The sequence below is a fragment of the Acartia tonsa genome, chromosome 2, assembly GCF_053477335.1.
Source record: "Acartia tonsa isolate MP-2025a chromosome 2, ASM5347733v1, whole genome shotgun sequence".
Classification (NCBI taxonomy): domain Eukaryota; kingdom Metazoa; phylum Arthropoda; class Copepoda; order Calanoida; family Acartiidae; genus Acartia; species Acartia tonsa.
This window is the reverse complement of record NC_137261.1, coordinates 1,971,665-1,999,387: the sequence shown is the minus strand read 5'-3', so window position 1 is coordinate 1,999,387 and position 27,723 is coordinate 1,971,665. Positions and strand designations below refer to the sequence as shown.

Here is a 27,723-nt window from a genome sequence, read left to right as displayed (position 1 = left end):
TATGTAAACTAATATATATGTGTAATGATCCTCATTTTTATACAAACTTTTCCTGTTAAAGGTTTTGGGTTCATTAATAGTGCCTCTTTCAAAGTTTAAACATGTTAAATATTACATATAAGCTAATTCTTTATCATAAAAGACGATTTCCCCTTTCTGAAAAAGTTAGATGAATACTTTTTTGTTTGTTTTGTGGGCTGTTTTCTTTTTGAGACCAATCATATTCTTATTTACATTTATAATTACAGAAAAGGATGTGAATGAATTTCAAAAATCCAATGGTTTATGTCTGCTTCTAAGAATTGAGATGTAATATTTTACGATGAAAAAGGGGAGAATGTTCAACCTCTTATTCTTTTTCCTTTATGAAGTATTGCAATAGTTTTAACAGGTCTCTAGCTATTAAAGAAAGCCTGCAAGAAATACACTGCTCAAATTGCTGAAAGAATGCCACAAGTAAACCCAACTTTAAAAGTTTGAAGCCTCCAGTTTTGATAATAAAAAAGTTAAAGGCATGTAATATGACATTAAAGGTATATGAAAATTTAGCATTCTTTCAGCAGTTAGAGCTGTTTTTTTTTGCAGATTTTCTTAAGGACATGAAACTTATTTTTCCCTTTGGCTTACTTATAGCTGACTCGCAGCCGCCAAAACTTTTTTTTTAGTTGTTTTAGTTGTATCATATGATTATTTATGATAATATAAACGTAATAAAAATACGTGTATATGCATTGATAAATAAATGGTATTTATATTTGTGTGAGTAAAATTCTTTACCCTTTGTCCAGAATTATATTAGAATTCCAATGTTCTTATACCTCACTATCTTGGAAAAGGACCATTATTCAAGAAAACAATTCAAACACGGAAAAAAACAGTTGATCATCAAATTTAGAGAAAACGTCAAAAATATAAGTAAATATCTTTTTAAAAGTTTATATCAATTACCTCTTTGTTGTCCCTGACCTTTTAACATCAGGTCCTACAACGAAGAGTATCTAAAAGGGCCAATTTCTCCTTTTCTGCCCAAATACCAAGAGTATTAGGTTAAGTAACATCCAACAGACAACTAACTCTATGATTACACGATCTTTGTCTGGAAGTACTTACTGTACAAGGAGTAAGTTGCGACTGTTTTGGACAAAAACCTTCAAGTCCCACTCTTTCTATGAATGGCAAACATCTGACATAGCAGTAGTAGGAACCATTTTAACGCCTCTCTCTAGTTGAGACGAGGTATTGAGCCAAGATTCAAACCAATCCCCCCGACGACAGGTGGATGCTCTACATGCCAAGGTTGCAGGTTTTATTTTATATAGTGCATTATTTAATATTTTATATAGTGCATTATTTAATACTAGTGGCTGCGCTTCTAGCATCTAGGGGCTATGTATTCGAAGGGCAGAAAAAAGCTTAAAACCTTAACAGACTAATTTTTTAAAAAATTAAATAGTCTAAAACCATCTCAGAGCCTATAAGGGGATTCACTGTAAAGAAGAACCATAAAGGTTCAGCGGTAAGCAAGATCCTACGCTACAGACAAAAAAAGCTTATTACTTTATATTATAGGATATATCAATTTTACTTGGTCCAAATAAAGTTCTACTTTTTTCATTTTTTAGTAAATTTATTCCTTTTTGTGAGTTTGCCTCTATGCTTCTTGGTGAATAGTAGCGAGGCTACTATAAAACTTTATCTATTTATGACGTAAATTCTTTTAATATAAAGTAAGTTTGTCATACAAATTTCTTAAACCAATTTGTTTGATGGTTTGATACTAAAATACCAACATTTAACAACGCATTAGCAAGAACTAAGAGGGTCATGACAAGTGCAAAAAAAACTTTCATAAACCTAAAATTAGGGCCGTTTTAAAGTGGAAAGTTCACAATAAAAAAATGGATATTATAACTTTCCCTCGTTTGTAGGATGTGATCGCGAAATGACATTAAGATATTTCCTAATATATAAAAGATATGGAAATTTGCAAAGCATTCTTAGTTTTTCATAAACCTTACACAGCTCAGCTTCAAATACAAATGATAAAATCCCCCTTTTGACATAAAGTACTAGGGTTTTTGTGTTTGACCGTGAATATATCGCTAAACACTCAACTGATTGAGTTCTTCATTTTAGGACAGCATCACATAGGTTTTAAGATGTGTTTTTAGTCTATTTTATTAATTAATTAAAATCCTCGAAAGGTATTTTATTCCTGACCTCCACCCACCTACTTTTGAATACAGAACCCCCGTTGCTATGGGCATAGCCACTAGTAACATTAAATAAAACATTGAGAAAAAAGTGAAAATAATACTAATATACATCATTTTCAGTCACAACATGAAAATATTTATTTGCATTGATAGGGCTAACTATAACATGAATAAAAGCAACAGGATGTCTCTCTGTTTGTTAATTTTGGGATAGCCATAGTTCTCCTGTATGGTGAATCTTACAAGAAATACCCAACCCATTTTTTTTATTTTCTAAAATTAAAATAAACAGTGGAGGCTTAACACCCCCCCCCCCCCCTCTCTTCCTAAAGTGCTTCTTGAGGCCTCGAGGAGCCTAGCCGCAAGTAAACAACTAAACTTAGAAAGAGATTTGCAGGCCATAATTAAATAGTTTATGTGCTTAAGAATTTATTTTAAAATGAGATGGCCAGTGGATTTATTTGTAATAATAATTCTATGTTCCCTACCAAAATATTCTTACTCTAAATCTATTATTCTCAATAAAGATTTAAGACTAAGGTGAGTGTTTAAATTTTAAGATTTCAAATATTTCTGTGTTGTTTAGTGATTTAATTCTAAAAAAATACTATACATGTATTGTCACTAATTTCACTTGTAACAATTTCAAATCGTATATTGAAGAAGATAAGATCCCACAATCATTTAACACTTTGTGTTGTAAATATTCATTTATCCTCAATTTTGTCGTAGTAAATATGTATATTTCTAATTAGTTGGAGAACAGAAGATGGTATTGCAACATTGAAAGTTGCTGCAAACTTAGGATTGCAGGTTATTAAAACTAAAAGTTTTATGATTCTAAATGTTCATTAGAAGATTTTTTTGCAATATTCCCTTTCGTAACATCGCCCCAAAAGGGGCGATTCGTCTTGTTTTTGAAATGGCTTTTTATAGGTTATTTTAGGTTAGGTTAGGTTATATTGGGTTAGGTGATTGCCCCACAGGAATAGTTAATTGTCCCTGCAGGGTTAGAGCCCCCCGCAGGGGCTAGAAATAAAAGAAAAGCTACTGTGAAAAATACGAAGAATCGCTCCATAAGGTCCGATGTTACGAAAGAGACTATACCCGATTTTTTTATGATTTTTATATTAGGATGTCCTATGAATATAAAAATAGTTATCTATTGCACCGTATTAGAGATTAAAATTATTTTATTAGCCCCGAGAAGCCGAAGGCCCAGGCCAACAAAACTGCTATTAATCTTATGATTTGTATTTTAATATTCGTTAAAAATTGTCTGTAATACGATGCTTTACATGATTTTTCAGTATGGCTTAGAACCGGTTCTAATCCAGCAGTTACTAATCGGTTTCGAAGCCATACTTGAATATTCTTTATAGTTTTATTTACAATGAAGGATTGGGTGGCGATCGGATTTTCCGATTATGGATCTATTCCTGGCGCAGATCTTTGTGTATTCTGGAGGTATTTAAATAAAATAAAATAAGGATGACAAAATCCATAAAAGCGAAGCACTAAAACGGTAGGACAAACGGACATTAACACTTGTATAGTGTCTGAACTGAATAATCAGAATATAAAAGTATCGAAAGAGTCGAATCAAAATTGTAAGTAAATTTGTTGAAAAACTGCTTGATAAAGGATAATACTTCGGACATACTTACATTTTTAGGACTTGATTATAGAGTTGCTTTGCTTATACTATTGTTCTTTGTTGTCCCAGGAATCAATATACCAAAAATCAGATCAAACGGATAATTAGATCACATAAAAATTTGTTGTTAAAAAAGTAGAAAAATCAACATGTTTAAAATGGACATACGGACATTCTGGTAATGATTACAGAGTTGCTACGCTTTCTAAATCGTACCTAACTACTACAGGAATCATCATGCAAAGTTTGAAATCGATAGGACAATTCTAACATGCCTAAATTAACGAATAAAAGCTATCTATCTCGGACGGACGTACGGACGGACGTACGGACCGACCCTAATTAAAGAAAAGCTTCGCTTTTAATAAATAGAAAGATAAAGAAAATAACTTTCTAATTACTGACAGATATATAGAAACAACTGAGAGTATATTCACATACTATATATTTTTAACAATTAAACCAAACATTTTTAATAAATAATCCATAATGTATCAAAAAAAATTACTCATTTTATAGAGATTGGAAGGGAAAAACCTTTTTTTCTGATGTTACAATTTCTGAGGTAATTGTTGATTCCAAATTATTTTAATTCTAATAATATAAGTAGCTTAACCTTTTTATTTAGGTTTTCATTGAACCTAAACTAGTAATAGATCAGTAGACACCAAACTCAAAATGAAAAAATAAAGAACATTGTTTTCTTATGGCAATGTTTACTTTTAAAATATTTACATTTAAAATGAACATTCGCTGTGTTCTTTGTTTCTCTTTAAATTAATATTTAACCAGAGATCTAAAGGGATAAGACAATGCCCGATAAATTGATTTTCTTCTCCAATGACGATACACAAAATTACCCCTTATGTAAATGACAATTAGATCTTTAAAGTTTTGGACACCCAACTTAACGAACCAACCAATCAAAATTCAATAAAAGTTACCAAAGGTGTTTAGCCATCGAATAAGAACTAGAGTAATACTCAATCCCTGATATTTAATACTAACATAAAACAAGACGACATTAGCAAAGGATATTTGTTGTTTCAGGAAGGAAAAATACAAATAGATAGTCAAAATGATTGCAAGAAATTGAAATATAGAAATATTAAAAGTGGAAGAAAAAATAGTAAACAGGTGAGTAAAAGGTAATTTAGGCTTTCATTTTCTTATAATGAATTAAAAATAATAATTTTGTTTAAAGTTTTTGATATCATCTTTTATTATTTTTGTTTTAGATATTAGAGTATGTTTATGAAAGAAGATTAGATACTTGTGATCCAAATGATTACAGGTAAGGAAATTATCTTTTAGAATCAGGATATGATGTCTTCATGGGCTTTACAGCCGCGCTTTAGCCGCACATAAGTCTCAACTTTAAACCTGATTGTGCGCAAAAAAGAATTCTGAAAATATGGATTAGTTATAATGTGGGAACAGGTTTAGACATCCAGCTGAATTTTAAAGGTACTTACACGCAGCTACCTAGCCCCGATGGCATCTCCTGCCTGTTAATTTGCATCTTGCAAACGAATAAACTTATTCTTTAATTCTAAGTGAGTTTGCTGTTATTGGAAAATTCAGATATATCTATTATGAATGTTACATTAATTAGGATTGAAGATGGCACAACCCATTTCCTATGGGCTGTTGGCAGAGGACCCCTGTATAAGCTTGAAGGGCTCAATATCACTTCACCTGTCAATGCCCAGACAGGGATGTACAGAGCTAGATTTATTGAGATCAGGGTAAGCTCAATTTTGGAAATAGAAATCAAGTTAAAGAATAGATTCAACCTAAATTGCATGTGTGATGTCATAAAAATGTATCAAAAAGGAAGGGTGAAAGGAGAAGTGGGAAAGGAACCCCCTAAAAAGAGAAGGATTTAATCGATTTTCATGACGTCACACTTCCCGTATCTCCAAACCTACTTCAAAGAAGAAGCATAAAATGCTTTTTAAGATGACAATTAATTCCCTTTTTATGAATAGTTGACTGACTAAAAACAGAATAGTGCCATTTGGGCTTTTTATGTTTTAGAATTTCAACTTTCTAAGACGACATCTACATTTGCTATTATAATATCTCAAGAAAATAGTTTATTCTATTTTAGACTCCTCTTCCAAGAAATGTAAAATCACTGATAATCAATAACAGGTTAAACAAAATACAAATTTTATTCTTTTTATAAAAAGGTGATACAAAAATATTTTATGTTATTAAATGTAAAATAATCTATCTGCAATTATTCTCTCTACAATTGTATAAGTATAGATGTATACAAACTAGTGGCAGAGACCGTTTCGTCTTCTAGCAAATTCGGTTGTGTTTATATTATCGACGTTATTGGCTGATTTCAAAGATCGAATACAAATTATGGACAGGGTCCCTACCATAAGTGAAGAGTTGCGTATAGCTCAAGCCCCGTCTATTCTTTAACTTTAATATTCTCTCTCACTTTTCTTGCATAGAATAACTAAATTTAAAGATGTTACTGTAAATTAAATGTTTAGAAATGTAACTATTCCTGGAAATGAAACCACTTACTGGTGTTCAGTTCATAAACTACCCGCCAGGTTTAACAGGTAATAGTTATTTCTCGCATCGTATTATAAACGGCTTTCCCCGGATATAGAATGTACAATTATGAGATTAAAACTAGTTTTTTTAGCCCCGAGGTGACGAAGTCACCGGCTAAAGAAACTAGTTTTAATCTTATGATTGTACATTTCTATATTCGTAGAAAGCTGGATATAATACGATGCTAGACATAGTTTTTTCGTATGGATGAAAACCGGTTCCTATCCACCGGATTCGAATGAATACGAGAAAATAATATATGTATAAGATTGAACAGAGGTGGATTCTTTTATAAACATTAGGGTCGCTGCATCGCTGATGAGGCCAAATTTTTTTGTGAAAAATCCTCCAAAATAACTTTTAAAATCTCAGATTAAATAACCAAATTCTCATCATGTAAGTTTCAAACATAATTATCCAAAATCATCTAAACTACATCTTGTCATAGAAATTACATCTGTTGTTTTCTATTTCTAAAAGTTTATGTATATCAAGAAGCTTGTTTGTCCTTTTTAAAAAGTCTCATTTTTATAGGAAACATCATGTTGTTGAATACAGACCTTACATAAAGGAATCGAGTGCGACTATTGTCCATCATATGGAGGTAAAAATCAGGGATATTAAGGGATAAGACAATAGCTTATAAATTGATGTACACCCCCAATGACTAGGGGACTAGTGTAATAAATAGCCCAATGTCCCCTTCCTCCCTGGGTAAAAATACACTCAGCAAAATAACTACTTTAAGATAAACTTAGATATTATTTGAATTATGATCAATTTGAAAATAATAAATAGAAATTCATAGTATTATAAGAAAAAATTCTTCAAAACAGATAAAGAGGGGAGTTGTTATTCATATTTTAAAGCACTGAATATTTTCAAGGCATTCTTTAGAAAATAATCTAAATATTTATAGGTATTTCATTGTGAAGGAGCTAAAGAATTTCCAATGTGGCAGGGTGAATGCGGTTCTCAGGTTAGCTATATATTTATATATTTGGGGAATAGACATAATACATCTTGATGGTCCATCTGACCCCATTTTTTGTCAAAATAAAAAGGGATTTTTTGTAATATACTAGAAACAGGCGAATAAATTTTTCGACAATATATTTTTTAGAAAGCTAGCCTCATTCTACCTAATCTATCATTCATAACTAGCTTATTATATATCTTGTCATATTCTTAACATTATACAATAATTTACCCAAGAATAACAGCACTACTTTACAAATTAGATCATAATTTTGAATAGTCTAACTTTAGCAAAGCATTTAATTCAATATTTTTTGTATTTTTGTTAAAATTTAATTTATAGGACGCACCTGAAGTATTGAGAAACTGTAAAAATGTTTTAGCTGCTTGGGCTATAGGTATGGATTAAAGATTATTCAACATTTATAAAGTTTTGCCCTTATACGTCCAAGATTTTCATTTTTGAGGGCTGGGGGAAATATTAATTGGGAAGGGGAATTACTCAAATTTAAACTTTTGGGGTAAATTTGTTAACAAGGGGAGATAAAACATAATACTTAATATTTTTAAATATTTTGTTTGGGATATTACTGCATTATTCTCCCCCTCCCTTTGAATGTCCTTGGGGGTAAAAGAAATAACCCAAATCATCAAATTTACCTATTCTTGGTGATAGCCGCTAAAGTTATTAATTTAGGTGCTGGTCCATTTCAGTATCCCGAAGAAGCAGGACTTGCTTTAGGTAAAATTTTAAGATTTAGTTTTTATATTGTACCTAGGTATTTAATTATTATCCCCCCCCCCCTCTCAACACACACATACACACAAAGTGGTACTATCTTTAATGGTTAATAAGTTTTAAATTAAACTTTGTAAATCAATTTAAACTTTAAATGTTAAAGTTGAAAAGTTTATCTACCCACATTCATAACATAATATTTACATAACAACCTAATTTCATAAATGTAAACATTTTAATTTTAAAACAAGGATGACAATATTTAGAACAGTGTTTTATCTCCTTCCAGGCTATTTATTAGGATATTTTTGAAATCATTAAAAGTGTCGAACTATGACGCCAGAAAAAATTCACAATTAACCAATGAGAAGCCAGTATTCACAATGGTAAAATATATAGCGGCCTCTCATTGGTTAATTGTTCATTTTTTCTGACGTCTTAATTAGACACTTTTACTGTTTTCGATATTTTTAAAATTAAATAAAGATAGCATTAAAGAGGCAAAAATACTTTGATTCTACAGTTCTTATGTACTTTTTTTAAAAAGGAGGTACAGGCTTTAGCCCATATGTCATGCTGGAGATGCATTTCAACAACCAGGTAACCTTTATTTATTTACCATTTTCGTTAAAAGTTTGGACTTTGTCCAGAAAATTTTGTCCCAAGACTATAAGAAAAATTTTATTTTGAAACAATTTTCCATCTTTGAATTAATTTTGAACTTGTATATGCAGTTCTTTTTAAACACCTTGAATGGAAATAAATCGAAATGATGGAATCAGCTGTAAAAATAAAAAGCTATAAGATTTTTTAATGTAGTCCTGTTTTTAGGAAAAAGTAGAAGGATTGATCGATGACTCTGGAATCCAATTTTTAATTTCACAGGTTTTTCTAAATTTTATTATTTTTTGAAATTATTTTGAAACCTACAAAATAAAATCAGAAATCAAATAAAACTACACCAAAAGAGATAAGAACTTGACCTGTTTACATTAAAAGAGACAATTAATGAAAATTTTAAAACATTTTCTTATAGAATAAATGCAAAACAGGAGCTGTCCTTTGTTGGATAGAAAAACCTTTTTAATTTTAGAAGTTGAGAAAATATGATGCAGGAATTTTAGAACTTGGACTAGAATATAATAACAAGATGGCTATACCTCCTAATTTGCCGGTAATTCATGAGTTTTTATTCTTTATTATCTTTATTATACAATAAGATAATTATTTAGGAAGGAATTGTTAGTTTCTAATATATAATGACTTCATACAAAATAAATGATGAATTATAGGCCAGTAAACATTAAAATTGACTAATGATGAAATTTATTCTGGCCTCTCATTGGTCATTTGTATTGTATGACGTCATTTTTTATTAGTCACTATCAACTACTTCAAAAGGAAAAATAATCTTGTTAGTGATATCTTTTTTGTTCTTTATATTTACTTCAGTAACCAAAAATTTTACTAGACAAGAAGATTAATTTATTTTCTATTGTCTCTTCCAATTCTAAGAGTATATTTTTTACTCTTTTTGTTCAGGAGTTTATATTAAGTGGTACATGCGCACCAGAATGTACTGCAGTATCTCTACCTGCAAAAGGTTACAATTCTCTTTAAATTTCAACTCAACATTGAATAAAAATGTAATAAAGTAAACATTTGATTATTAATTATATAATTTTATTTTCTATAATTAGGAATTGTTATTTTTGGATCTCAGTTACACACGCATGGGACAGGTATAGTAAAAAGCTTTAAATACAGACAATAAGTCAAAATAATTGTTAGTCAGTTAAAATGCACTTTTAGAATTTTAAAAGCCAAAAAATCTTAAAATTATTATACTGAAAGCATAAGAGTAAAACTTACTTTTTTTACAACCAAAGTGGATCCTAAAATCTTATATTTTTAAAATCAAAGTATTACAAAGATAGAATATATAATGATTGTTTAAAACTATAAAATGTTTGTTTTGATAATTAATATCTTCTTATATAATTGAATAGGAAAACAAGTAGAGACTACTTTAGTACGTAATGGAAAAGAATCAATGGTTAATATTGACAAACATTATTCTACTCATTTTCAGGTAATTAGGAGTTAGTTTGTATATACATAATATGTGCTTAAATAAAAACAAGGATGACAATATTCATAAACCTCTGAAACTGAAGGACCAACAAACTGTAACAGTGTCAGAACAGAATATAAATGTTCAAATTAAAACAAAATTGTAAGTAAATTTGTTGCAAAACTGGTAAATACAAGATACTGTTTAAGAACATAATAGCATTTATATGTCTTGATTATAGAGACACTTCGCTTATAGCTTTGAGCTTTGTTGTCCTAAGAATCAGTTTTCCAAAAAAAAAAAAATAAGTTGTTGTCATAAAAGTTAAAAATCAGCATGTGTAAAATGGACATACAGACTTTCTGGTAACAATTATAAAGACCTTAATTGTAAAAAAGATTTGCTTTTAAACATTTCATTATATTATGATTCTATAAATCAAATAGATGTACCTAAAGGTTGGATTCAGAATATGGTGTAAATTTTTATTTATCATTAGTGATCGTCATTTTTGAATGATTATTATCTAGGAAATCCGACTGTTACAGGAGTCAGTACATGTCTTACCAGGAGATGCCCTTATTACCTCCTGTACATACAATACTCTAGAAAGAGAAAATATTACTTTAGGTAATCTTTTATCATTTGACTGGCTATATTTGGATGAAAGTCTTAAATAGTCTATAATAATACACCTTTTTTTGTAATTGTTTTAAATAAAGTACAAAGTTATGACTAAAAGACCAGTTAAATTTTAATATTTAATTTTTCAAGAAGTAAATAGTTTTGTAAATACTGAGATAAAGAAAATTTAAGGTTTAACTTTTAGTTCTTCTTAATTTTATTAAGAAAAGGATTTTTTGTGAAAAGGAAAATTTATAAATATGAATATTTATAATATAAAAATTTTATGGAAAAAACTTAATGATAAGAATGCAAAAGAAAAACTCATTTCATGTATAGTTTTTATTGTATTTTTGTATTATAGATTATTTAACTGTTAACAAATGAGAAACTAATAAAGTTAAATAATGTTTCTTTAATTGCTGTATCCCTAACCTAAATAAAGATTCTATCTAGTAAAACTAACTAGCAGATGTAGTTAAAGCTTTTATACTAAGAATAAGAACATGTAATATACAGGGCTCTCACAAAAATCTATTTTATATTATCATACATTATAGTATTATGTGTTTGTTTTTTGATGTATGAACTTGAGAAGTCATTGGGTAGTTCGAAACAATTTTAGATAGCCACTAGGTCCGCTCAAAATCATAACATAACACAATGTTCCAAGACATCTTCTCCTTATGTCCTCACCCTCTTCAGGAATGACAAGTGTCACAGAATAAGTCACATATCAATCTGCAAATTCTTCTCTATTAGATACATCTATTCCAAAAGTAAATATATGAATACCACCGTGTAGATTCTTCTCTATTAGATACATCTATTCATGAAGAAAAAAATATATACATAACACCTTGTAGATTCTTCTCTATTAGATACATCTATTCCTGAAGAAAATATACATACCACCCTGTAGATTTTTCTCTATTAGATACATCTATTCATGAAGAAAATATATACCATCCTGTAGATTCTTCTCTATTAGATACATCTATTCCTGAAGAAAATATTCCTATCACCCTATAGAATCTTCTCTATTAAATACATCTATTCCTGAAGAAAATATACATACCACCCTGTAGATTCTTCTCTATGAAATACATCTATTCCTGAAGGAAATATACCTACCACCCTGTAGATTCTTCTCTATTAGATACATCTATTCCTGAAGAAAATATTCCTACCATCCTGTGATTCTTCTCTATTAGATACATCTATTCCAAAAGTAAATATATGAATACCACCGTGTAGATTTTTCTCTATTAGATACATCTATTCCTGAAGAAAATATACATACCACCGTGTAGATTCCTCTCTTTTAGATACATCTATTCCAGAAGTAAATATATACAATATACATACCGCCGTGTAGATTCTTCTCTATTATTTTAAAATACATCTATTCCTGAAGAAAATATATAGCATCCTGTAGATTCTTCTCTATTAAATACATCTATTCCTGAAGAAAATATACATACCACTCTGTAAATTCTGATCTATTAAATACATCTATTCCAGAAGTAAATATACATACCACCCTGTAAATTCTTCTCTATTAAATACATCTATTCCAGAAGTAAATATACATACCACCCTGTAGATTTTTCTCTATTAGATACATACATTCCTGAAAGAAAAAACTTTTAATTACACACATTTTTGTCATCAACAAAAGTTTAGATAGTTCCTAAAGCTTTTGTAAAATAATTTCATGACATAACATTAATAGAACAAGAAACATAATGAATCTGCTGTTACTGAGATATTAATATACTCAAGAAACTAGGTTTTCTGATATGTGTGTTCAGTTTAGTTTACTGTTCAACAGTAATAAAGAAAATTAAAAACTGTCATAAAGAAAAAATATTTAAAAGCTGCTGCGTGGCTCTAAAAAATCATTGTTTTAACACACTAATTTTTTTAAGCTGTTGTGCTATTAAATAAAGTCCTAATTGCTATTGCTTATTATTTTTTTCGGATTATTTTTGCTTTGAAAAAAGGAGATATCCCTTTATCCTGTAAGTCCGCTGTTCAGTTCTGTATCTTTGCCTTCTTTTTATTTTTTTATTTACACTTTTCTTAATATCGCCTTGTTCATAGGTATATTTATAAAAAAAAGATATGATTACAATTAAGATCAATATTAAAAGAATTAATAGAGTAGAACAAATTAATAAATTGGTTGATTTTGTTCTTAATTGAAAAAAAAATTTTACCATAGATTGATGGTATGAAGAAACCCAGACAAATACTCAAAAAAAAAGTTTTTAAATTATATTGAATTATAAAGGTGGAATGCAACCATCTTACAAAAAAAACAATAATGCAGGTTAAATTAAGTACGTTATTATCAGCCCATAGGTATGGTAAGTTACTTTAAGATTTAGGTACTGTTGGAGCAAGGAGCTAAGGTGCATTTATTGGATTTGATCCCATGCGGTTAAATATAATTTTTTGGGTTTAGTCCCTTTTGTGGCAACGCACCTTAAGGGCCGATTCTTCGTATTTTTCACAGTAGCCTTTCTCCTATTTCTAGCAGGGGCTCTAACCGTGCGGGGCCAATTGCCTCTCCCTGTGGGGCAATCACCTAACCCAATGTAACCTAACCTAATCTAACCTAAAATAACCTAAAAAAAAAAAACATTTTAAAAATACGACGAATCGCCCCTTAAGGGGCTTTGCCACGAAAGGGACTATTCTCCATTTTTTACTAATAATTTTTTAGATTAGTTTTCACTGAGTTTGTTGGTTTAGATATAATCGAATGTTGTTTTCATTAATTTTCTTTCTTTTCATGTGTCATTTGCACATTTTATTACTAATTGCCAACCAAGAAATAATATTTCATCAAGTATAACAGAGACAATTATTGAGAAGAAATGATGATTATGACGGGAATGCTACCCGTTACCATGCACATTTAGAACTTCAAGACAAAGGTCGTATGATCAAAGGGTTACTTATCTGTTGGATGTTACCTAACCTAATATCCCTGGGTGTTATAGTATAACATCCCACAGGTAGGTACGTTATCATATCTTTAAACATTAGCCATTATCTATTTGTTAAAATATTGTAATATTTTTAAGGTTCTTTAATTTAGAATACTTGTTCCTACACTTAAAAATAACATTATCAATTTTTCAGATTAATCTAGTAAATGTTAAAATAAAAAGTATATTTCATTTGATTTCCTAAGATAGAGAAACAATTTTTAAATTCATTTAATGTTTAATTGAGCTTTCAAATCACATTTTACAAGTTACGCTAGCGGCTACGCCCCTAGAAGTAAGAGGCTTTGTATCGAAGTTGCTAGAAAAATAGATTAAACCATACAAAAGCTTAAATCCGAAAACAAATAGCCTAAAACCATCACAGGACCCATGCTCAGCTTACCTATAATAGAAAAACCCATATTTCTTCTTATGTGGAAATTTATAGAGAACAAGGACATATGCATCTTTTAATAATTCATCGATAAATATGGGCTGTAGACACTAAAAAATACTTTTTCGTGTAGCCTCACTGCATATTTATTATATTATGTGATCTTTTTTACTATATTTAAATTAATAAACACTATATACAGTAACATACTCGAAAAGTTGTTTCGTGAGTCTTACTGTATATGTTAGTTGAAACCCAAAAGGCTGTCAATCCGTCCTTGGATACTTGATCATAATATCAAACCTAACACATTTACTATAAATTAGTTTAATTAATATTGTTTTTTATTGTTTTCAAAGTAATGTAATTAATTTTCATATTAAATGGATATGTTGTTTTGTCCCAATAAATATTTGAATTTGAATGTTTTGATTTTATAATTTAAACTTAAATAACGTTTAACAGTTAGGGAGTTGAATCCATTTTTATAGAAGCAGAAATATAATCTATGATTATGGTTTTGACCCTCTAAAACTGTAATCTACCTTTCCACTTTCCCCTCTCTTGGTGAAGATATCTTCAACGCCGATACGATTTTTGAAATGTAAGATTCTACTTTCCCTTCTCTTGGTGAAGATATCTTCAACGCCGATACGATTTTTGAAATGTAAGATTCCACTTTCCCCTCTCTTGGTGAAGATATCTTCAACGCCGATACGATATTTGAAATTTAAGATTCCACTTTTGCCTCTCTTGGTGAAGATATCTTCAACAAGAGAGACAAAAGTGGAATCTTATATTTCAAAAATCGTATCGGCGTTGAAGATATCTTCACCAAGAGAGGGGAAAGTGGAAGGGTAGATTACAGTTTTAGAGGGTCCAAACCATAATCATAGATTATATTTCTGCTTCTATAAAAATGGATTCAACTCCCTAACTGTTTAATTCATATATTTATTTTATTTTTTAGGAGGATTTGGTTTCACAGAAGAGATGTGTGTCAACTATGTTCATTATTATCCTAAATCTCAGCTAGAGGTAATACTTATTTATCGTATCGTTTTAATGAAAATTTGTACTATTGAAACTAGTTTTGCTAGCCCAGAACGGCCGAAGGCCGTGGATAACAAAACTGGTGTTAATATTTTAATTTAATACTCGAAGACATTAGTCTGTAATTCGATTCTTTACATGATTTGTTTATGGCTTAGAGCCGATTCCAATCTATCGGATAATAATTGGTCTCAAAGTCATAATGAAAATTAAATTTTGATATAAAAATATGCTCAAGTATTCAAATCTTAAGGTTCATATTAAGAAATCTCGATGATCCTATCAGTTTCTGTACTTTGACTTTTTGTTCTTTTCATAATTTAGATAGATATGTATTTCAACAAAAGAAAGTAAAAATAATATCATTTGGTTTGGTACTTTCTAAATCTGTGATGGCCGTTGCAAAAGCTGGAAATACAAATTTCTAATCTATTGATACTTTCCCACTTTATTTTGTTTATATTTTATGAACATTTGTGTTTTTCATAGGTTTGTAAAAGTTCAGTGGACACAGAGGAATTAGAAAATTATTTTGTATATCTACAAACTGAAGAAGGCCAAGATACATCCAAAGACAAGTCTGTTGAACAGAATTATAAATCAATAAGGTAATTTATTCATATGACAATATAGTTTTTATTCATTAGAACTTTTCAATGTATGAAATGTTGCAGCATTTGGAAAAATCCGTCAAAAATTTAAACAGATATTCAAAGAAAACTAAGTATTACAGACAGACAGACATGACATGCGGATTAAGGCCGATGCTAATTCTTATAGAATAAACTCTTAAAATGTACATAATACTACAAACACTACATAATTCTTGTCCTTTAGCCAATCTTCAGTTTAAATATTTATTTATAAATTCCAATCTCCATAAATTGTTGGAAAAATTTAATAGAAAAATTTGTATCATAAATTTTCGCAGAATTATTCGATACATAGTAAGACATATTGTATTTTTTAAAAGCGAAGCTTTTCTATAATTAGGGTCGGTCCGTCCGTCCGTCCCTTCGTCCGTCCGTCCGAAATAGATAGCTTTTATTCGTTAATTTAGGCATGTTAGAATTGTCCTATCGATTTCAAACTTTGCATGATGATTCCTGTAGTAGTTGGGTACGATTTAGAAAGTGTAGCAACTCTATAATCATTACCAGAATGTCCGTACGTCCATTTTTAACATGTTGATTTTTCTACTTTTTCAACAACAAATTTTCAAGTGTTTTAATTATCCGTTTGATCTGATTTTTTGTATATTGATTCCTGGGACAACAAAGAACAATATTATAAGCGAAGCAACTCTATAATCAAGTCCTAAAAATGTAAGTATGTCCAGTCCATAAACATTATCCTGTTTTTAAGCAGTTTTTCAACAAATTTACCTACAATTTTGATTCGACATTTATACATTTATGTTCCGATTTTTCAGTTCAGATACTATACAAGTGTTAATGTCCGTTTGTCCTACCGTTTCAGTGCTTCGCTTTTATGGATGTTGTCATCCTTTTTAAAGTATAGAATATTCAATATACTGTCATGGTTTAGAGCGATATAAACATTGTAAAACAAGCATTAATTCGTGCATGTATAACAAAACATTCCTTTACTTTTTATTCTTTGAACTAAAAGTGAAAGTAGAGTGTCAACTTTCCCTCCTTTCATTCATGTACCTGTAGAGACCTTTAGCGTCATAACCACCAGCAATAATAATAAGGTGATAAGAAATAAGCCTCAACCATTTTAACCTTTAAACATTGTTAGAATATTAAACTGTTGATTCCTTAACCAATAAAATATTGTAATTGTCTACAAAGAATAGTTATTTATCACATCGTACCATGGACAACTTTCCGCGGATATTAAAATGAAACATTATAAGATTAATACCAGCCTTGTAAGAGGCCGAAGTCCGGGGCTCAGAAAACTATTTATAATTTTATGAATTATATTTTGATTTTCGTGGAAAATTGTCTATAACACAATGATATTAATAATTTTTTAGTATGACTGAGAACCGGTTCTAATCAAGCTGATATTGATCGGTATCAAAGCTATACTGAAAAATAGATTATAATATTTCTAAATCTCTTGATTCCTGGGTTTAATATAAGTTTCAAACACAACCTCAATGTGTTAATTTAAAGGTTAAGAAGCCTATTGGAACTCTACACTTATTAAACAATATCCATTCAGTGTATAAGAGGCTTAGAAATAATGATAGCGTTTGAATCGAATGGGTCAATTTGGGGTAATTATCACCTTCAATAACATCTGAAACTGTCCCCTCTCCTGCCCAGAGGTGGGTTCTTAAAAAAATTTTACCCCACTAAAATCACTTTGGAACATTATAACCAGTGGGGCAAATAAAAAATTTGGCAATAATGATTCTTAAAAAACTTTTATCCCACTGATTATAATGTTCCAAAATGATTTTTTGAGTGGGGATAAAATATCCCCATTAGAACACTATTTTGAAATTTGGAAGATTTTTTGTCTTTGTTTTTTTTTTGGTATATTTTTTTATGCTTAATTTAAATATTTGAAAATTTGAAAAATCTCTGAATTAATTAAAAAATATTCCAAATTTAATTGTGACTACCCCACTCGGTCTTTTGGAACATTATTTTGGCCCACTATTTTTTTCAATTAAATTTTTTTTTAGGAATGACATTTGCATTTTCACTAGCTATTTGATGTTCCAAAAAAATGGGAAAACAAGGGAGCAATTGAGTGTTCCAAACGAGTGTTCCAAAGTTCAGTGGGGTAAGGTTTTTTAAGAACCCACCTCTGCTATCCCAACCAAAGTACCTCCCTCCCCCGAGCACATTTTTAGGAGGGGTGTGGCAAAATATTTAAAAGGACAAAACATGAGTAGAAACTATTTAGCATATTGGATCAATTTATGACGAAATCTTCTAATTTCAACAACAGATAGTTTTATTTACATGTATATTGAACTAAGGTTTTAACTAAATATTTCTATCTACAGATTATGGATTAGGCTAGGTTAATTACTATATAAACAGAGTCCTTCCCTTTATATGTATTTGGGGGAAGGATTCAAATACACAATGGTTTTACCGGTTAAATTTAGATTCATTACAATAGGCACATTTTACATAACATCCATTATTCAAAGGGAGTGTAGCTACTCATGATAGAGGGCTGTCCGCTACACTTTCACAGCTAAACTGTATTATGTAGATGGAATAAGCAGAGGTCAAGAGGCCTGTTGGATCTGTACGTTAATGGAACAATGTCCATGCAGTGTATGCGAGGATCTGGAGATAGCTTTCAAGGAACTTGGAATAAAATTCCGCAGGTAAAACTGATAGTGCATAATCTTTTCATTAATTTAGAAATGTTAAAATTGTCTCACTTAATACAGACTACTTTAATATTTAGGTAGAATTTAGAAGAACCTAGTAAAAGTGTCTGACTTTGATTATGACGCAAAAAAAATCATTGACTTATTCATTGTCAAATAGTCCGTAGGTCCATTTAAAACATGTTGATTTATTAACTTTTCAAAACTATTTATCTAATTTTTGGAATATTGATTCCTACGACAATACTGTTACATGCAAAGTATCTCTATAATTCAATTATGAAAGTCTCAGTAATAAGTATGTCCTTGAACAGTATCCTTTAATACATTTTGTTTAGACTAAAAAAATTAAATTCTACTCATTAAGTTCCGACACTCTACAAGTGTTTATATTCATTTGTGTATATACTGTCTGATAAAAGAACTTCGCTGTTATGGAAGTTGATAATATAATTCTACTAGAGTTGGCTCGATATAACTATCTCCCTATTGGCTAGTTTTCTATATGCATATATATTTCTCAATAAATCTATTTTCCTCACCCGGCATTACTATTTAAACCAGGGTGGGCATACAAAAAACCCACCCAAAAAAAACCACCCAGGGCTTTTTTAAAAACCCATTGAAAAAAAAACCCAACGTTTTTGGGTTTTGAAAAAAACAATGAAATTTCACGTTGAAATTTACAAATTTAACCTCTATTTACTCAAAGACTAGGATCTAATAACATTTTAAAGTAAATTTTACCGAAAAATCGTAAAAAATCTGAAGTAATTATATAAATGATGCTCTACTTATTGCTCAAATAGTTATGAAATTACTTTTTCTCAAAAATTAATTTCAGAAAACGCTTAGCTACTAAATTAATGATAAATGAATTGTGTAAATTACATAAGCAAAATTGTTTTTTAAGCTAAAACATAACAATTTATGAAAGTAAATAGATAATGTAGTGGCTTGCAGAGGGTTTTATTAAGTGGAAGTTAAAACCTCCCCTCCCCCTTAATAGAATATTTTGTGCACCAACAGACTACAACAACATAAACATAAATATTTCATCAATATATATTACGTATATAACTCCTAAATAAAAAAACCAAAAAACCCAATAAAACCCATAAAAACCCAGGGTTTTAAGGGTTTTTACGGGTTGGGTTGGGCTTTTTAAAAAAACCCTGGGTTTTTCCCCACCCTGATTTAAACAGAAGTAAATATTTAATAATTTAAATGATCTTAAAAAGATCTTTTAAATTATATTTTTTTCTTTACATTACCATCACCAAAGGGTTTATTATATGATTACAATTTTAGTTCAATATTTGAACACACAAAGTGTCGCCACAATCAAATTCTTTTAAAACAGAGTTTTCTTAAATTTATTATATCATAAATTTAAATTTTCTTTTTTATGATTAGAAATTAAATACTTCATTATAATGTAAATAGCAACATGAAATGAAAAAAATGAATTTGCTTTTAATAAAGTAAAATAATGGGTCTTATCGTTCTGGGCAATGAGAGTTTATTATGGATTATTGGAGCACTATGAGTTTTCAACGAATAGTCCTAGGAAAACTTGAGCTCGTTTATAGACATTTATTTCCTATATAGATCTGACATGGATCTTGAAGCAATTAAGCAGGCCGTTTTGTACAGGTTAAAAATTGGAAGATTTCATTAAATAAAAATTATCGCAAATATACTTAGTAAATAATATAAAGTACTAGGTTTGTTTGTCTGAAGCTTAAGATTTCAATAAATACTAATTGAATGAGTTCTCCTTTCTAGGCAAGCTGCACATAGGTGTCGGGATAGTTTTAAGCTGTTTTATGTCCCCTATCTACCCCTTTTGAATACAAAGCCCCCTTCCTCCACTAGGATGCTAGGGGCACATTTATTAGTATAATAATAACATGATATAAAAAAAACAGACGGATCTACTGCAGTTCATGGCAAAATATTGCTGGTAACGAATGCTTCCTGTTTCCTGGCAATGTTAGAAGATTCCTTGATCTAGCATAACAAGAAATATTGCTGGAGCCACCAATGTTTAACTTTCCTGGTTGCCAGCAATTTCTGCATATTCCTGGCCACCGCCATGTTTAAAATATTCCTGTTAAAAAGCAATATTTCCCTTTTTAATTCCCATTTCCCTTTTACTACACTTACCCCACAATTAGAGGTTGATAAGATTCACACAACTCAAAAGTGGCTATTTTTGCATGTTTGTCTGATATGGTGGGGGGTGGGAGGGTAGTAATGTTTCTCTGTTTTAATTGAGGGAGTTAGGAAATGCTATAAATATTGCTATGCTCTGCTACTTTTCACAGTATTATCAAAAACCTTAAACTGATCAAATGTAAAAAATGAATTAGAGAGGGGGGGGGGGGACTGAGACAAACATCATAAAAATTCTTTATTTCTGATTTTTATCAACAGTTAATAATACAACGTATACGTAGGTGTAAAAAGTAACAATATAAAAGTAGTCAGGAAAAACTTTAAGGTTAATAGGTCCTGGGAAGGTTTTTAACTATTTTGGTTGATTTGGGGGTATCATCCACATTCCTCCTAAGATAAACCGCCACTAGATATTAATATATTATCAAAAATTTTTGGTTTATCGGGTGGCAAGATCCCTTTGTGTACAAAGACAGTCAGACACACAAAAAAGCGGACACCCTGTTACTTATGAATAAGTAAGAAACTCATTATGTAATTGTAACTTACTTTTCATAAATAATTATCCTATTATAATCCTTCGCTACTTTATATTGTAGATTATAGCAGTTGCGCCCCTAGCATCATGAGGCTCCGTTTTAAATTGATAGAAAGGGGGCAGAAAATAGCCTAAAACCATCATGGGACCTTGTGAAGCTTCTCTAAAATGAAGAACTCAATCGAATCAGTGGTTAGTGAGATCTTAATTGAAAAAAAAAACAAATATTGCTATATTGTCAACCTTGCTTGCTTGAGTTTACAAAGCATAAAAAGGAGGGAAGATAATTTGAATTTAAAACACCCGCCAAAAGTATCAGAGATTCAAATTTAAAAATGGGTAACCAATTAGTTTTTTTTGTCAAGAGGTTACGTTATCTTAACGTGAATACCCACCAATTAAAACCCCGTATTTTATAAGACGAAATAAAAATGCCATTTAAATTTTGGCGCGAAAGTGTTCTTTCCCGTAAAGTTTATACAGCCTCAGGTGTTAATTGAATTTAAAAACTCGCGCTACGAAATTTTGGCGCGAATTTAATCACATGTGTGTAAAGGTTTATTGATTTAAATTTGAAAGTCTAATAAGGGAGGGAATAAAATAATTTGAAATAAAAATCTCCTGCCATAATCTAATTACTTACATGATTTCATGGTCTGTACTTCACAGTTACGCCACTCTTTTTGTTGATTTAGGCTAGAATTGTTGGCTTTATCCTCATAGAAATTTTTTTTTTCAAATTTGATCCCCCCTCCCTGGCCGCGGCACTTTTTTTATAATTAGGTTAGTTTAGGTTATAGAGGCTAGTATTAAGTTTTGGCATTCTATAGGCGATCAAGTTCGTTGGTTTTACTGTTTGATTTCAAAGCCTCACTTAGAAAAAAATAATTTATTAATATGATGAAAGTTACGAATTTATCTCCCCCACTTTTCAATATATTATAAAATAAAAAGGCGCGCCCAAATTTTGGCGCGAAATTGGATATGAAGATAGAAACAGTTAAATATCCTATATCCTTCCCCCACCTTTATTAATAAAATAATTGAAGCAACTGTCCCTTATTAATCATTGCTGTTTACCCCCTAAGAAAATGTGATAAGGGGTATGGGGTAAAAACTCCTGTAAGCCAGTAATCTTCTCTCATTACTGGTAACCTGGAAAATTTGCAGATTGCCAGCTAACAGGAACCTAGGATTTAGGGGAATATGCGTGCTGCTGGATCCAGGAATCTTGTAATATTGCCAGGAACCAGGAAGCATTCGTTACCAGCAATATTTTACCATGAACTGCAGTAGATCCCAACAGACATATTAGCTTTTACAACTACAAGATGATATTATATATGCATACATTTTAAGGTTTCTATTAATGAGCCTTATCAAGAAGTCAAGGATAAGTGTAACCACCAAAGGGAAAACATTGCATATCAAAAACAAGAACGAAAAAGATCATTTCAACATATGCACAAGAAACGTACAGAAGGAAATATGGATCAAGCCCATATTGCTAAGAAAAGAATGGACCATATGCATCATATGAAAAAGAAAAGTTGGTTTCCAAATAAGGTGAGTTATACTTATTTTTTTAAGTGAAGAATTGCTACAAATAGGCCAATACCAACAAATATTACTTACTTGATATCCATACTTAAAATCAATTTCAATTTTGTCACAGAATGTATTTATTCATTTTACCCTGATCCTATTTTACCAAAACATTACTTGTAATATTATCTTTATTTATATGATATTTGTGTGTACTAACATCCAGGGAGTAAGGGAGGGGACAATGAATCGAATATTCAATTTTTAAGAGTCTCAGACTTTGGGTACTAGCTTAAAGGGAATGTGAATGAATACAGCAAATTCTGACTGACTTTGGGTACTAGCGCATCAATGCCCCGCTAACTAGCTGAGTTAGTTTTGAATATGCAGACAGAAAAATTTGTTATTGATGGCTGGTTTTACCAAATATTTTTTCCCAAGAAAATGTCACTTCATGTATAGAAACTCTACTGTGATATTTATGTATTAAACAATCTAAGAACCACTTGAATTTAGGTGTCAGTTAAAAATATATGAGAAGGGTTGACGTAGTTCTAAACAGTTCTAGTGATTAATTACAGAATGTTTACTACATTGTGATGTATTTGTAATTTAATTTTCAAGTAAATGATTTTTTTCTTAGAACTAATTTTGTTCTAAATTAGATTACCATGATCCCTTTACAATTTTGGTCAAATTTTCTTGATAAATCTGGTTTTCATTGCTTTTCAGTGAACTCTTTTAAATTGAATAAATTGCCCATTGTCCCCTCCCTTACTCCCTGGCAAACATCTAAGTTAGTGAGAGATTTTTTTTTGTGTATTTTCCGTAATGTTGTGTTAGAGTATATTCAAATGTGCTTATTAAGTCAAACCGTTCATAATTTTTTATATGAAAATTAAGCACAGTTTAACTTAATAACCGCATTTGTATTAACGCTAACACACAACTTTACAGAAAATAAGAGAAAAAAGTGACCCTCGTTGTTTAAATAGTTTCTGTTCTTTAGTACTCAGACTATTGGGAAGACTACAGCCTGTGGGGTTTTGATAAACGCTCATCAGCTCCTCTAGAAAATGAAGAAGACATTTATGGAAACTATGACGACATTCAAATTGGTCAAAACTACGACGACAAACAGGAACAGGAAACAAATATGGAGGAAGAATATAATTCAAGAGATGAAGGTAGGCAAAAAAGTAACAGGATGTCAGCCTATGTGTCTTACTGTTTGTGTGCACCATATGATATCTCAACTCTCTAAGCTGATATGGTTCTCCTTTACACTGTAAGTTCTAGCAAGGTTCATAACTATTTTTGGATCTACTGCAGTTCACGGTAAAATATTGCTGGTAACGAATATTGCCAAAAATCCATGAATTTTAAAGGCTGCTAGCTGCCAAACAGCATAACGTACAGATCATAACCGCACACCATTTTAAGGGGTATAAGAAGGCCTACAAATAATCTGGAATAGCAAAATCCAATGATGCACAGGGAAAGCTTCACTGAAGAAAAAACACGTAAAATAGGTCTTTTTTCGCGCATTTCTCTGCACTGCGAGATAATTATGCATTATTGATTTATGGCTATTCCAGATTATTTGTAGACCTCCTTATGCCGCCTCAAACAGTGTGCGGGCATGATCTGTTTGGCAGCTAGCAGCCTTTAAAATTCATAGATTTTTGGAAATATTGCTTACCAGCAATATTTTACCGTGAACTGCAGTAGATCCCTATTTTTGCTTGGGGTAACATTAACCTCCCAAGATAAATCGCCAGCAGAATATAGGACCCCAACCCCCTCTTAAACAATTCTCTTGTTGTTTTCTTAAATTAAAATCGAAATCGGGGGAGGGTCAACTTCCAACCCCCCCCCCCCCCCACTCACCCTAGTAAAGAATAAAAATAGTCTAAAAATATTGAGACATCCAATTCATTCATGTTTAATTTTTAATAAAATGTTAAATATGAAGGTTTAATTATTTGGTGTAATGTCATAATGAATTAATACATTTATATACTTTATTATTAACTTTAGTTTGATTATACTAAATTAAGGGTCAGAGGAGAATATCAGTAGTATTGAAGACATTAATGAAGAAATGAACGAGCTAACTGAAAATAGAGAAAATTTTGATACTATAGAGAATGTTCCTTGTCACCACGAGAATATTTTAATGAGGAAAAGATTCAGCAAACGTAAACTTGGTAGTATGTAATGAATTTTTTAATGTACCATTCAGAGTATTTTGGAAAATAGGTGCTAATGTGGAAATTACACATTTGGTTTCCTAGATACTTTCGCTTTATAATTGTATTTTGCGTATTATGCATTTAAGTTTCATATAAATCTGATTTAACATATTAAAGTAATAATTGTTAGAATAATGTATTTATATTCCAATAGAATACTTGTTTTTATACGCCACTATAAAGTAAAGATCCCGTAAGTTGGCTGGACTGAGATATCTTTAGTTTTTAGTTTGTAAAAGGTAAACAGTTTTGACAGTTATTGACATTATACTATTTCCCTAGTTCTTAATAATAACTATACACTTGTTTATATATTCTTCAAAAAAATGCTTAATTGTTAGATGTAAAGTATAATGTCGAAAGTTTATATAATTCCTTTGTAAATGTGCCTTCTTGTCAAAACAAAAAAATAGGTTTAAGAAAACAACTCAAAAACCTACTATTTTTTCGCTATTCAAACAGTTTGTAAAAAAAACTAAATTTTCTGTTCATGATAGTTATCTAATACAAGATACAGAGATTTCTGGAAAAGAATATTTTACAATATTTTGAAGCAAGGAGTAATTTTAGAAATCTAGGATTATTAAACATTTAAAAATTACTGAACAGGAAAGTAAAATATATTTTGTATTTTCTTCAAATTAAGATTATAAGTTTCTTTATTTTTTTTATTATATGCTAAAAACAACCTTTATCAAAAGACAAATATTAAATATAACTTCTTGAAATTTAAGATTTCATGCAAACTGAAAAATTATCTTAAAAATTACTATTTTCAAAACTTTGTAAAATTTTATCCTTGTTAGAAAAAGATATATCTTGTACCCCCCGGCACAAAATCTAAATCTAAAAATGTAAAAAAAGAAGGTAAAAAGAACATAAATTTAAGTTGTACATTCATACATTATCATGTATAATAATTTGGAATTATCAAAGGTAGGAATATAAATTTTAAGAAAAAATTCACCTAACTTTGTATATATCATAAAGAATATACTAATAATCTAAACTTTTGTTGATATTTTTATCGAGTACTAGCTACAATTATAAAAACCATTCAGATTTATTTTTAGAAACCTTAAAAGTATAATTCTCATACTCTGTTAATTTGTATAGGACCACTAGAGGTATAACTTGTATAGTTTATTTTTCTTCATTTGTTTCTATCTCTAAGAATTGCAAGATTAAAATTACCAAAAATGAATCTAAGATTTAATTTTAAATTTTCTGCTTGTTGTATTCAAGGACATGGACTGGCAGTATAAAGAAATATTTTGTCCGAATTTTGATCAATTGTACTGGCATTTGGCCTTGGATTAGCCTCGGAAACCCTTTAGGACGGAATACAAAACGAGATCTTATTTTTTGTGTATCTCTGAATCACGATCTTTGCCTTATAAGCAATAACTGTTCATGAAAATGAGTTTCACCGATTTGCACCTACTCTAACTATTTATGTCGCGCAGCTGACAGAGCAGCAGTAAAACCGTTGTTAATGTCTTTAGTTATGACGCGGTGTAGGACCGAGATTCTAAGTTTTTAAATTGTAATTTCCCTGTCTTTATTTGTATAGTTTAACTTTCCTAAAGAAAAAAAACTTTGTTGTTGTATTAATTTTTGTTTTTGTTAGAAAAAAACTTACATTTAATTAATCTGTGAAATATTTCCCTTTCCATTACTTGTGCCATGACTCAAGCATAAGAGGTATCTTCTAGTAGGGGGTCAATTTAATGTAGTAGAAAAGCTTTCTAAGACTTCAAACCATAGCTATAATCCCTAAAGGGGGAAAATGGCACTTTCCCCCTTCATCTGTTTTTCTAAATCATTTTTCTGTGAGCAAAATAAAACATTTTAGAATATTGTCATCCAGACGAATCCATGAAGCCAGCAAACCTGGCAGGTTCGTCTAGATTAAGAGCAAGCACACCTATATATGTGACTTGAACTTAACATTTAGATATTGCTAAAGTAATAAATGTTATCAAGGGGTATAAAATAAAAAATATATGAAAAGCTGATACCAGGTAGATCAGAAAGTCGGAAATTGTTCTAACCCTCTAGCTCTATCTGAATCTGAAATAAAAAGAAGGTGTTACTCCCCCCCCCCCCCTCCCCCACCGCCCACAGAATTAAAGATTATGGTCTGGAAAGATGCCTGAGGTTTTTAGAATTATGTCTAAATATATGTGAAACCAATATAACTATGATAATTTTTAATCTATTTAAGAGGTTGGCATTTAAATAATAGTTGCAAAGAATATTAGACGAGGAAACGAGTATTCTCATTAGCAAAATATTAACAAATCCAATTTTATCTAAATATTATGACTTGTAAATGTATATATGTATATGCAATTAAACTAGTTTTTATGTAAAAAAAAATGAATTATTATGTAATTGTGTTAGATTTAATGTAATTTATATTAAACTTTTTTTGTATACAATTTGAGGCTGGATTAAACTTTTTAATGTTGTTCGTCTTTTTTCTCTTTTTTTAGTTTAAATCTGTTACTTTAAAATACAACAAGAACAAGCATATTATTTAGAAGCGAAGAAGTA

The 27,723-nt window shown here is 30.3% G+C and overlaps 1 protein-coding gene across 1 annotated transcript; it reads left to right on the top strand.

The window, feature by feature from the left end:
• Positions 1-2,646: 2,646 nt before the first annotated feature.
• Tbh (Tyramine beta hydroxylase) lies at positions 2,647-27,213 on the top strand. Its single transcript, XM_080151933.1, has 26 exons — positions 2,647-2,756; positions 2,972-3,029; positions 3,616-3,683; positions 4,393-4,438; positions 4,924-5,010; positions 5,112-5,167; positions 5,489-5,621; positions 5,987-6,030; positions 6,387-6,458; positions 6,988-7,057; positions 7,373-7,432; positions 7,775-7,829; positions 8,129-8,173; positions 8,718-8,770; positions 9,002-9,055; positions 9,264-9,344; positions 9,713-9,773; positions 9,871-9,912; positions 10,180-10,262; positions 10,775-10,874; positions 15,232-15,299; positions 15,804-15,922; positions 18,522-18,639; positions 22,724-22,930; positions 23,919-24,096; positions 24,970-27,213. The coding sequence occupies exons 1-26, from the start codon at positions 2,656-2,658 to the stop codon at positions 25,128-25,130; spliced, it is 2,220 nt and encodes a 739-aa protein (XP_080008059.1). The 5' UTR covers positions 2,647-2,655; the 3' UTR covers positions 25,131-27,213.
• The last annotated feature ends 510 nt before the right edge of the window (positions 27,214-27,723 follow it).

Excerpts from the sequence above, each read along its gene's own strand:
- Tbh (XM_080151933.1), top strand. The coding sequence starts at position 2,656 with ATGAGATGGCCAGTGGATTTATTTGTAATAATAATTCTATGTTCCCTA. Across the intron at positions 4,439-4,923 it reads CTGATGTTACAATTTCTGAG|GAAGGAAAAATACAAATAGA; the intron begins GTAATTGTTGAT and ends TTGTTGTTTCAG. Across the intron at positions 18,640-22,723 it reads CTTGGAATAAAATTCCGCAG|GTTTCTATTAATGAGCCTTA; the intron begins GTAAAACTGATA and ends ATACATTTTAAG.